This window comes from Falco cherrug, chromosome 1 (assembly GCF_023634085.1).
Source record: "Falco cherrug isolate bFalChe1 chromosome 1, bFalChe1.pri, whole genome shotgun sequence".
In the NCBI taxonomy this organism is placed as follows: Eukaryota; Metazoa; Chordata; class Aves; order Falconiformes; family Falconidae; genus Falco; species Falco cherrug.
The window spans coordinates 24,256,350-24,268,380 of record NC_073697.1 but is presented as its reverse complement, the minus strand read 5'-3'; the positions used below and the strand labels follow the sequence as shown (position 1 = coordinate 24,268,380).

General features: G+C 48.3%; 1 protein-coding gene across 5 annotated transcripts in view; it reads left to right on the top strand.

Annotated features, from left to right (window-relative positions):
* Window positions 1-293: 293 nt before the first annotated feature.
* The window catches only part of SEPTIN11 (septin 11), a 63,056-nt gene continuing 51,318 nt past the window's right edge, over window positions 294-12,031 (top strand). For 3 of the 5 annotated variants that reach the window (XM_055724319.1, XM_027799726.2, XM_055724335.1), the window contains exon 1: window positions 294-485. In XM_055724319.1, coding sequence (XP_055580294.1) covers window positions 309-485 — 177 coding nt within the window. In that variant the 5' untranslated portion in view covers window positions 294-308. Of the gene's footprint in view, window positions 486-808; window positions 916-12,031 lie in introns of those variants that run through there. The other 2 variants (XM_055724329.1, XM_055724345.1) reach the window with 1 other exon arrangement.

The window sequence follows — 12,031 nt, the reverse complement described above, 5'->3', positions numbered from 1 at the left end:
TCATGCTTCACATCAGGGTGTTAAGCATTTTGCCAGTTGGAGCAGCAGGAGCCAGCTGTGCTTCACTTCATTCCTGGAAATCATTTACCAGAGTGGGAGAGTAACTGGCCACCACGGCTGACGTACCCGGTTTCCTTAAAAGCAAAGTATGGGTGTGTTTGGCAGGAGGGGAGAGCTCAGAGAAAGAAGAGGAACGAGCTGCCCGGTTTTGCCCTCTGTGTCATTACACGAGGGCATTGCACGCTCCTGTCGGCAGGCAGCCCAGCCGCGGGAGCTCCTGCCTGACTCCCCATCACAAATGCCTCTTCATGGCATCCCTGTTCCTTCTTAACCAAACCGCTGGTGGGAGGACCTCGCCATTCGCTTGCTCAGCCGTCTCTTTTTTGCGCGGACCCGTGGAGCAGAGGGTCTCTCGGCTTTCAGCTGTCCCCCATCCCCCCCATCGCTGTGGGGCTGCCGGAGCCGGGGCGAAGGGACCCTTTCAGGTGAAGGGGTCGGGTACCAGCGGGCAGGGCGTAGGCCGAGCCCCCCCCTCCCCGGGCCAGCCGGACTGTGGTGCAGAGTAGCGCGGCCCCTGCCCGGAGGGCTCGCCGAGAGAGGGGCTAATTGCCATTACGGCTGGGGTATGACGGCGGTCCTGCTACAGCCCACCGAGCCTCCAGCCCGCTTTCGGGGTCCCCCGGGCGGTCGCGATGCCGCAGCCGCCCGGGGCGGTGCCGCCCGTTCGCCCGCGCTCCGCGGCGGCCCCGGGGGAGGGCCGGGGGGGTCCCGCCTCGCCGCCCGGCCCCTTTGCATTGCGCATGGGCCCTCCCCGCCGGGTGGCCATGTTGCAGTCCTAGCAGGCGGCGCGGAGGCGGCGGGTCGGGGAGCGCAGCGCACTGCACCGCGATGGCCGTGGCCGTGGGGAGACCGGCGGTGGGTGCGGCGGCGGGGCGGGGGGCGCGGTGCCGGGGGTGAACTGCCCGAGTGCAGCGGCGTGTGGGGCCGGCGGGTGCGGGGATGCGGCGCCGGGGGTCGTAGGGGTGCAGCGCCCAGCGTGTAGCGCGGAGGGCTGCGGGGGTGCCATGCCGGAGAGGACGGCGGGCGTGCCGGGGCGCCGCCGGCCGTGCCCGGGACCGGGGGGTGGGGTGGGTGTCGGGGTCCGCGCAAAACTTTTTCGCCCCGGTTTGGGGCCGCGACTCTTTGTTGCAGCGGGCCGGGCCGGGCGGCAGCTCCGCCGGGAGCCCTTCGCTCTGCGCCGGGCAGGGGGAGCAGCGCGGTGGCCGCGCGTGTTTCTGCCCCGCCGGTTCCCACGGGTGGAAGCGCCAGGGAGTGGGGAGGGCTGGGGGCTTTGGGCGCTCGGCTGCGGCGGGCAGGAGAGGTGGGAACCCCGGCGTGGAAGTCTCCAGAGGGGCACGCGTGTTTTGCATCTTCCAGCGTGAGCGTTATGCTGGGGATGTGGGGGCCGGGAGTTCTTTACATCCATGTGGAGAAAGACAAAAGATTTCCCCTTTCTTTCTGTAAAAGAAGGAAGAAACCCAAACCCAAACAACCCAACCCAGCCCCACAAAAACTAACAGATGCTCTTTCCCGGGAAGGGGGAGGGGGGAAAAAGGTCTCTCTTGCATCCAGCTTGCAGAAACGTGAATGAAACTCCACCGTGACCGGACTGAATGCACTTTTGTGCATCGTCGGCCGAGGGAGGGAGGGAGCTTGCCTGACTTCCCCGTAACTTTGCCAGTGCTTGCGAGTAAAACAGATGCTGCCCATGAGCGGAGGACTTGAATGTGGCTCCATCTCGAAATAAGAAAATGGTCTGTGTTCAAGATGTGACCAGGACGAGAAGGTTTCTGTTAGCATTTATTCCACGCTTATGGGTCTGTGGGGCTGTACAGTTCCTCTGATGTGGCAAAGCAAATGTATGAAGATGGGGTTAATGGTGTTACTGGAGGTGGGGAAGTTATGCTACTGAGCAAAATAAAAGCTGACGTTTGTTAACAGAATACCTGTAAATTATACAAGCTGTTTGTAAAGCTTCTTCCGAAATTATTCCTTGATCTTAAAATCTCAAGCGTGCTTGGAAATTGAAGTTTGTCTTTCATTGTAAGACAACACATTGAAATCACTACTTCAGCTCGTTTTTAGAGCAGGCTGAAGGGTATTGCTAAGCAGAGCCGTTTTGCTTTGGGGAGGGTACAGCCTCGCAATGTGAGTAGGCTCGGGAATGTGGTTTATTGTGAAACAAGATTGCTGTTTGTTCTTGCATATGTGTTTTGCTATATTTCTCTGTCATTATATTAAACTGATGCGACCACTCAGCTTCTCACATTTTTGGTAACCGAAGTCCATGAGCAATCCCAAAACAGCATGCATGGGGGTTTTTGCACCAGTTCAACTCAATTCCTATCTGTGTGCTGCTGAGTCCAGTCCAGTGGGACTGACTGCAGAATAAAGCATCCTGCAGCTCAAGAAGCATGTGCTTGTGGGCGAGGGAAGGATGAGGGCACTCGGCTTCCTCGTAAGTGGTTGGTGGGCTGACCCTTCATCCCCCCGAATTAGTCCTTTTTGGAGAAGAGAGTTGTTTTATCTTGGGGTGATAAGAGAAGAAAGGACAGTGGGCTGGTATTCAGTAGATGTCAGGGGTGTTTCTGTTTTGTCTTGTATTCCACCTTATCTAATCCTCTCTGCTACTGCTTTGCATGCTGCTGTTGTGTTGCTGGCAGGGTGGTAGGGAGTTTGAAGAAATGGTTAATTATACGTTAGTGCAAGGCGAGACTGATGAACGTTTGCCTCTCAAGCTTTCAATGTAATAACCGTGTTTTATAAGGACCCCAATGGTATACGTCTTGTTGGAGGGAGCACGGGGGTAGAATTAAGGAAGGGGGAAAGAAAAGGAATGAAATGAAAAGCGAGTCAGTTTGACTTAAAACTATGATAACGTTCCTGAGTCACAACCTTTTACGTCCTGGCAGGATATGACACCATGTTAATTGTAAAAGCATGCATAAAATATAACTTCAGTGAACTGCTCTGAAGTGTCTGTGTTTAATTGTAGCAGAGCAGGGCGTGTTTTCTAGGATGGGCGGCTTTCATTTTAAGGTCCTGATCCGCAGATGTGAAGGCACATGTGTAATGCACTGCCAGTAATTTCATTTGACTTAATAGACTGATCTCAGTATGTAAATGTAAAAGCATGCATAAGTAAAATTTTGGCAGGATTGGTGCTGGGAGCTGCCACGGGACCTCTCAGCTGATGAAAGCCATGCGTTTCCTTAAACATACATCAGGGTGGAAGGATGCATATGGTCATCTGGGCTCAGTGTGAGATAAGCCACTTGTAGTCTGGAAACTATTGAGATGTGCTAGACAGGGGACCCCGTTCCTCTTCCTGGGTTAATTCACAGTATCTTGACCACTGCTGGATGGTTTCTCAGTAGTTCAGAGCATGGAAGAGGGTTCTGGCCTCCCTACCCTGCGTTTTATTTGTTTATACAGTTACACGTTTACAGAGTTATAGTGGTCTAGTTAAAGGTGCAAAACTAAGGTTTACTTATATGCATATACTAATGTAGACTCCTTTCCAAGTCAAACAAAACCTGATGGAAAATATGAATTTTACATGGTTCCCATGTAAAACGTTATCTGAGAGATTAAAGCAGCGCAGTGTATTCTTCCATCTGTTTTAAAAATATTTGGTAATGAGAGACTGCCAGTTTCCATGGAGGGGGAGCTAATAAAAGAGAGAAACAAGAAGGTAGAGCAGGGTTAACGGAGCTGAAAACTCTTTGTGCTTTGTCTTTCTCTGAGCAGCAGGTCTACCAAAAACCCGCTGGGGTCTGCGAGAGCTGTGGGGCAGTGCCTTTGGAAAGCCCCATCCATGTGTGTTGGTAGGTGGAGCAGGGCCACCGTGACCACTGATTTTAGGCAATGAGATAAGCACTGAGAAGGAGGATAGACACCTGTCTCTTGTGCTTTTGCTAGCTGAGTGTTTGGTCCTTTTCATTGACAAAGGTACGACTGGGTGAGAGAAGAGCTATTGCAGGTAGAGAGCTGAGACTGAGAGAGGTCGGGGGATGAGGTGGGTTGGGGCTGGACCCCAGGGCAGGGAGTGGGCTGTCATGCTCCAGGCACAGGTCACCAGTGTTCCAGCTGGTTGGAAGCTTGGCGCTTTCCAACTTAATGGCAAGGCTGAACTGTCCTTGTGGTCAAGTATCCTCCACAGAGCATCACAGGGCTGTGGACTCTCCTCGCATTGAACGTGGCAGTGTTGTGGGCTTGGGTGGTGCTGCTGAGATGGCTAGGGGCATGAGTTTTGGTTTCTGTGCCTGCTTTTGGCTGTGAAGTGTGGCTTTTGGGCACCTGGCCTGGCTCAGCTGCCTGTACTGGGAAAGCAGACCTGGGCGGTGTGCATAGGACTGTATTTTAGTTTGTGAACTCTTCATTTCCTTTATTCACCTCGGCGCCTTGTTTGCAGTAGGAAATTCTTTCAGACAATTCTTGTTGCTCCTGTTGATGTTAACAATGGTGGGAACCTGCCTCCTTCTTGCCTTGTTTTCGGCACAGCCTCAGTTGTGGAGCAGGTTATGTGTCCAGCCCGCCCCAAGCTCAGCCTCTAGGTTTTCCAGCATGAAGTGAGCTGACCTGGAGTCAGGATCTGATGGAGATACTTGGAAAATTCCTTATTTTGTGTAAATGAGATCATGAGGAATCAATTTTTGTGTCTGAGTAGGGCCTCTGAAAAAATGATGGGGATTGATTAAGTAAGCAGCATGAATCTGAGAAGTAAAATATTTACTCAGAGCTGAGGCATGTTTTATATGTCCCCTTCCCACCCCTGCAGCCCCCAAGAGAGATGGCTTTACTGGCTGGCTGCCCACTCTGGAGCAATGTGAAGTTTGTCGCTTCTTTTTTTTGCCTTTGGTATGCCTCTTCCTCTCAACGTAATGCCAAGAGTGCGGGCATGAGACAAGCCACAAGCTACTGAGTGGCTTTGCAGGAGAAATGCCAAAGGGACAGGGTCTTCTACTGGCTTGGCAAATGCTTCTGCCTTGTCCAATCTCTTTGTTGGCTTGGTTTGGCTCTAGGTTCCAGTCCTGTAAGCTATAGTGACTCTTGCAGGAAAAGATAGCAAAGCAGCTTCAGCTTAGAACAGTTGGGTGCAACCAGGTGATATAAAAAGAAAGCAAAAAAAAGCCCCACAGTAGTACTGTAAGCTTTTTTTTTTTAGGTACGTTGTCTAGCTGCCTTCACTTCTAGCTCTGTGAACAGCTCTTCAGCCTACTGTAATAAGTGATGCGTAATAATGGTTCAGACAAACACCACGGTGCTGCTAGCATTCAGCGTTAATGCTGGTGGAGAATGCTCCAGATCAGACTGAAAACCACATTCAGGGTCTTGCTGTCTTAGCTAAGAGCGGCAGTAACAGAAATTTACCCCAAATGCTCTTCTTTCTCCCTATAAGTGCTAGTTTGCATACTGCTACATGATGCCTTTGGTGAGATGAGAATGAGAGATGCTTTTTCTTGGCTGCTTCATTACCTCCGGATGCTTTTCCCCCTTCTCTACGCCATGGTGCCTGGTTTAGACTTACGTAGGCCAGGACTTGCAGGAGTCACCAGAGCTGTTTTCATCCACAGTTCAGGCAGGTGTGCTTAATGCAGGCATAGGCAAGGCCCGCTTGGCCTGGCGTGTGGCAGTGGAGGAAGAGCCACGAGAAGGAGGAAAAGCTCTCTGTGGTTTTCCATTAGCAATACCCAGCCCTTCTGCAAGCTTTCTCCTGTGGCTGTGTTCTCTGCTCATCCAGTATAAGCGATACCTGCTGTTGGCATGAAATGTGGTCCGAAGGCTATTACTGCCTTTTCATTAGTAGTACAATTATTTTTCCGAGCTCTGCAATTTGTAAGTCTTGAGCTAGCTTTGGGACTCCTTACTTAAAAATACAGGCTGCGCCTGTGTTCAGGAAGATGGCTGAGTAGTCTTAGGATCTGAATTTGCAATTAGAGCTTTTAAAGTTGCTGAAAATATGGAGGAGCTGAATATTTTTCTTGCAGGCTTGGGCTTTTTGTTTTCTTCGGTAGCATCTCCCATAAGGTGATGGCAAAGAGCAGACTACTACTGGTTTTGGGGTTTTTTTTCTTCCATCTCAGCTTATAGCTTTTTTAGATCTTCTATTATCGAATTGGATTTTCTGTTAACATTTCTGCATCCCAGATTTATTTTCAGATGGGATCTAGCTGCTGGCAATATGTTATTGAAGTACTGTAATTGCAGGTTATTTCTTTACCAGATCTGGTCACGAATATTTGGTGCAAGCTAATGGAAAAAGCTTTGTTTTAGAAACATTTTGGTTTTGCCACAGATGTTGCCTGCTTTGCCAGCAGCTCCTGGGAACTGATCGCAGTGCACAGCAGTAGTTCGAATATGAATTGCTTCTGGAAATCTGCATGCATCTCATGTATTTAATTCAGAAATTATATTAAACTCTCTCACATGATGGGAACGGAAGGGGAAAAATAGTGTTTTGAATCCTGAGGGGGATCTTTGTAAATGATTTGCAGGACTGTTTGGGGCTGTCTGTGGATCTGAAAGTGTTCTGCAAAGTCTGAGTGTTTCGTGGTGGGTTAACTGGGTGTAAAGTGAAGTACAACGTCCTGTGTAAGCAAGAGACTCAACAGAATCTATTTGCCAGATATGTTGAATGCACCAAGTGTGCAAAATGCTTTGCTTAAGCACATTAACGTGGCTTGAATTAAGTTTCTGACAGTCTGGTAGTGGCTGCCTCTGTTTTTGTCTGTAAAGAAAATTATGGTGGCAGAGGAGCGAGCTGGGTAGATGGCTTGCTTGGTGACAGCGCGAGCTTGTATTGCCCTCTTCCGCAGGGTAGCACAGTGACTGATTTGCAGTGAAGTACGAGAGCTCAAACTGCAGCAGATTGAATTGCAAGTCTGCTTTTATTCTTTCATATAGAGGTTCCCACTTGTAGCCACAGCCAGATCTTTGCGTTTTGAAGCACAGAAATCATCTCCTTTCAGCCCCTGTGAAAACCCATCTCCTCCAATCTGAGTCAGCCTAGGAACTTTTGGCAGCTTTCAGATGAATGAAGAATAGCAGGGTGATGGTCCTGGTTTAATTTTTCTGGGATAAAATTTGGCAGGCAGTAGCCTAGCTTGGAAATAAGAAATTTGCAACCTGGAAAGGTGAAGGTATCTGGTTATCATTGACACTCGTTCTTGGCATCTCTGCAGTAACATGGATTACCCCACATCCTCCAGATGTGTGTAGGAAATGTACAGAGTTGCCAATAAAGAGAATGTGCATAAATGTAGTTGGATTTTCCTTTTCTTCTTCATATGATTAAAGATTTTTCTTTTCTCTGTTGCCTTTTTTGATTTTTTTTTTCCTTTTGTTTTAATTGGTAGAATTAAATTTTTTGGATATCAGCAGAATGAACTTGGAAACAGCATGGCTGATGATATCCCAATAGTCATTGGTTTTGTTTTGTTCCTAGTTTGAGATGTCAAGACTGATATTTTCAGAAATTGCTGAATTAAATAGCTGGAAACAGTTCTCACTTATTCTCCGCTCTTACAGCTAAAAGATTAGGTTGTCATACTGTGAGCAGGTATATTGCTAGCTGTAAATGCTAACGGTGATTATAAGGCTTAACACAGCCATCTGGGACTGAACATATGCACAGTCCTCAAATCTTCATGTCAAGACCCCAAGAGGAGCAGGGATTTTGCTAGGTCGTCTGGTGACTTGCTGTAGTGGTAAATCATACCACTTAACCACCACATCACTTGGCTGCTGCTTTTTCCTCCCCAAAACCTGTTTTGTGTCCGGATTGAGCTATGGCAGGTCTCATTGTGCCTTTTTTTCTTCTTGGTCGGTCAGTTCTACACTGAAATATTTTGCCCGTGTGTAAGCGCAAGGGTGTAGACACTGGGGTGGGGGAAGTGTAATTTTTCAAATTCTGTGTCAGGAATTTTATCTGTAAAGCTTTCCCTAGTTGTGGACAGGTAACTCAACTTGCTGCTGTTGTTGTTTTTAACAGAAGAAACAATGAATCAATGATTATGCCTTCGCTAGCTTAGAGAATTAGAAGATTAAGTTGTTTTAATTACATTTGAAAATGGTTTCATTCATTTCCTGTATAGTATGTGTAATTTTCAAGCCAAGAAACATCCTTAATGCTTATAAATGAATGCTTTTCTGCCCCAAAGTATTTTTTATCACAGAAAATGCCAACCTAACCTCATTCTTTTTCATCTGTCTCATTAATATTGAATACATGGCACTTTAATATGGCAGCCAAAGCAAAGCAGAGAATTGGAGCTAATATCTGACAATGGCAAGCTGAGATTAAATGACATCCTAGTGCAATCTGCTATATATAAAGTAATTGGTATTTTCCAGGAGCATTTGACCCAATTTATGTGATTTTTATGGTGTTTTTTTTTATCCCCCTGCCCCCTCAAATCTGTCTTCAGAGGTTGGTTAGTCATCAGGATTTCTGAGCCTTCAGCCTGCTTTTGAGAAGGTGCTGGGTGCCCGTCAGTTCTCTGAACGTCCTGGGGAGGTGAGAGATGCTAAGCATCTTTGGGGAGCGGGTTGTCAGGGGCCTGAGGGTGCTCCCTTGGTCACTGTCAAGGCTGATGGGTGAGGGGTCCCCACAGGGATGTGCCATGAGAAGGGTCGGAGGATGCTGCCTCTGCACCTGGAAGATCTGTTTCCACTGTGCCAGACCGATTTTGGAAGTCATGAAACGAGCCCCTGGCCAGAGTCAGGAGGCAGCCCTCCTTCCTGGCTTTGAGTGAGCTCTTGCAGAGTGCTCCTGTCTTTCTCACAGGCTTGGCTCAGCTGTGTGGGGAAGGAAGGGAGGGTTTGGTGATTGCAGCACAGGTCCAAGTCCCTGGTGTCCGGTGGAAGTAGTGGAGGTGGACAGTGGCACCAGATACTAGGAGCTGCTTTGTGCTGGGGAGAACCTGCGTGGAAATCTGTGCTTTGGCCCTGGGTCAGCTCTTCATCGAGGCAGCGGTAAACCCTTCCTGATGCTCTTGAGTTATAAAGAAAGAACTTCTCAAAGAAGCCCCTTCTGGGATGCGCAGTTGATGGTCACTGAACATTTAGAACAATTTAGTTTGGCTTCTGATATATAATTGCCAAAAAGCGGTAGTGTCAGGGGACCTTCGGGTTTGTGTTTCCAGGTAGCTGAATATTCATCCTGCTGGAAATTGCCTTTGCTGTTTAGCATTTGGAGTTATGCAATTATTAATTATTAGAGCATTAATTACAAGACCCACTTGGGATTAAGGCTTGAATGGCTGGCACGCTGCAAGTGTTTCAGCTCCTGATTTGCTGGGTGGTCTTGGGCAGATACCTTCATTTTGGTATGTCTTTGTTTTCTCCATGTGTAAAGCAGATGAGAATTCCCTTCTTTGTTTTGTAAGGGGCAAAGCTGTGAACAATGAGTTAGTAGCACGGGCATAGTTACCTTTACAAACCTAGCCCTATTGCGCAAATCTAGTGAGATCTTGTGGCACAGAAGTGTTAGCAGACCAATGCTTTTAATTAAAAACACTTTAAAGAAAATAACTATTCAAATACAGTAATGCGCAAGTTATGTTTTCAAGGAGATTTAACAAGTAATTTCAGTAAGTAGGCCTTAAAAGTGAGCAGCATGAGCAACTCCGCTGACCTTGTTTCTCTGGGTTTACGTAAATGCAATTGAGGGCAATTTTCACATAGAGCATTCCTAAGAGATGGCGAGTTTCTCTGTGGTAGGCCAGAACCACTTAAACATCAAAGTCAGAGGTGGTTTGGGTTTGTTGTTTAAACAAAAGCATTATTTGAAATTGTAGTCTGATGTGTGACTACAGTCTGTTCCTGAACACAGCTACATTTCCCCCAGGTTTGGCCTCACCAGGAGTGGAGCTCAGAGAAGCATTTTTTCCATGGCATGTGTGCTACTTGGTTTTGATATAACCTAAGGAAAGCAGTATTTTTTTATAGCCTAACCGAACAACCTGATGATTCCTTCAAGTGGGATGAGCCAGAAAGCTAGAAGTATAAATCCAGGCAGGCTAGCTGTGATACGGTTTACGTGCAATGAAGGGAAGTATAAAGTTCACACAGGCTAAAAAATGGTCGATGTTTCTGGTGTGAAGGAGGTGGTTGGTCCGCATGTAAAACACTCATGGAGACTGAGGAGTCCCAAGAGAAGAGTGTGCACGTGCTGTCCCCATCCACACTAACTGTGGTAAACAGGTCTTTTTCTGGACTATGTGCCCTGAAATACCTTGGCAATTGAAAGCTGTTCAGGGCAGGGGACTTGGTGTGTCGGGTCGGATGCAGTGCCTTGCAGAGGAGGGTCGTGGCCCAGCATCTCTGGTTTGGTGGTGCTGAACGCTAGGAAGGAGGGTGGAGATGGCTGGATGGGTGCTGTCCTCCTGGCTTCTATGCAAGTAGGAGAGCTGTACAGGTCTGCTCTTGAGGTTTATGCTCCAGCTGGCACCTTTGGGAGCTCCTGAGTGTCCCAAGGAGATGTGAGTAAAAACGTCATGCACCCAAGGGTGGGCTGCTCTCCTGGGGTCAGCATGTGTTGGCCTGCCGCAGGACCAGGCGCTTGGTGCTGTGTTGGTACTGTGGCATGCAGAGTGGGAGCTTAACACTGCATGTACAAACCCAGCTCTTTCTCCTGGACGGTTGTGGGAGGAAGAGCTGGGTGTTAGCCTTTGTCCTTGAAGGCTTACCAAGTTCCTGGACTGGTTATTTACCTGTCGGACCCCAGCTGCTCTGGGCTATAAGCAGCCCATGCAGTGCTGCTTGTGGCTTCGTGCATTACCTACTTCTCTGAGCGATGTGGAGGTGGAGACTGCTGCATTTCCAGCCTTTGCAGTGTTAATAAGGAATATGCAGCGATCACTTGCTTTGGTATCTCATTAAATAACTCAAGCCAAGGGCAAAAACGTGCACCACGCATGGGAATTGTGCCCCACTTTTAGGAGAGGGAGGTCTGCAGCGCTTGGAGTTGCAAAGCATGTCAGAGCTCCTTCATGTGAACTAATCTTGCCTAGTCCTCTGCAGGAAACACTCGCTTGGAGCAGCTGAATTTGCCTTTGGGTATGTTTGTCTTCCCCAATCCTTCGGTTTGGCTGTGTACATTTGTGACAGGATTTACCTGCTCTGTTAGGTCTTTAAAGCCTTGCTGCTGTGGAGAGATGAAGCACAGTGCAGCGGAGCCTGTTCTCTCAGCAGCACCCCTGCTCATCTGTCAGTCGTTCTTGCTCTGTGGTCAACTTGTGCTCAGCTGTTATGTGGTATGTGCTGGCATAGTTAGTCGGCCAAGCTAAACAGTTCGGTTCTTTGCTTACAGATGGATACCTGATGTGCCCTGCTGCCTATCCTGGTGCTTCCAGGAAAAAAAAAGGAATTGAGGTCGAGCCTAGAAAAATGGGGTCTAGTATGGGCAGCCTGTAACCTGTGTGGGACCCTAGCCAACGGGGCTGTGTGCTGGCCCGGCAGCCTGCCTTTGCAAATGTTGCTGCAGGAGAGCAGCCTGTCGTGAGCTGCCTCTGTGCTCTCCTGCCAAGGCAGCAGGACGGGAGGTGGCTGGCACACCTTGGCACCAGATCACACTTCTTTGGAGCGACACCTCTTAGGGGGAAAAGAGGATGAGGAAGCAGAGTATAGCGTGGCTATGCAAAGCTACAGCACAAAAGTAACTGCAGGAGATGCAAGCTAATGGCAAGTCCTCCTGCTTATTATTGTCATTTGGAGAAACTGCCTTGCAAAATCTTCCATTCTTCCCTTCCAAAAATTGTCCTTGAGCTATGTATTTCAACAAAGCAGAGTGCAATATGTATTGTCTGTACTCATAAGATTGCAAGACTTTGAATTCTACCAGGTATATGTTTAGTTTAACTGGGAAAAGTCTGAGCAGCTGGACTGTTCAGGTGAGTAGTATGTTAGCTAATTTGTTCTGTTCATTTTTGGGGTGTATCAAGGAATAAGTTTGAAAGCGTGGGTTTAATTTTTTGCTGGTCTGTTACAA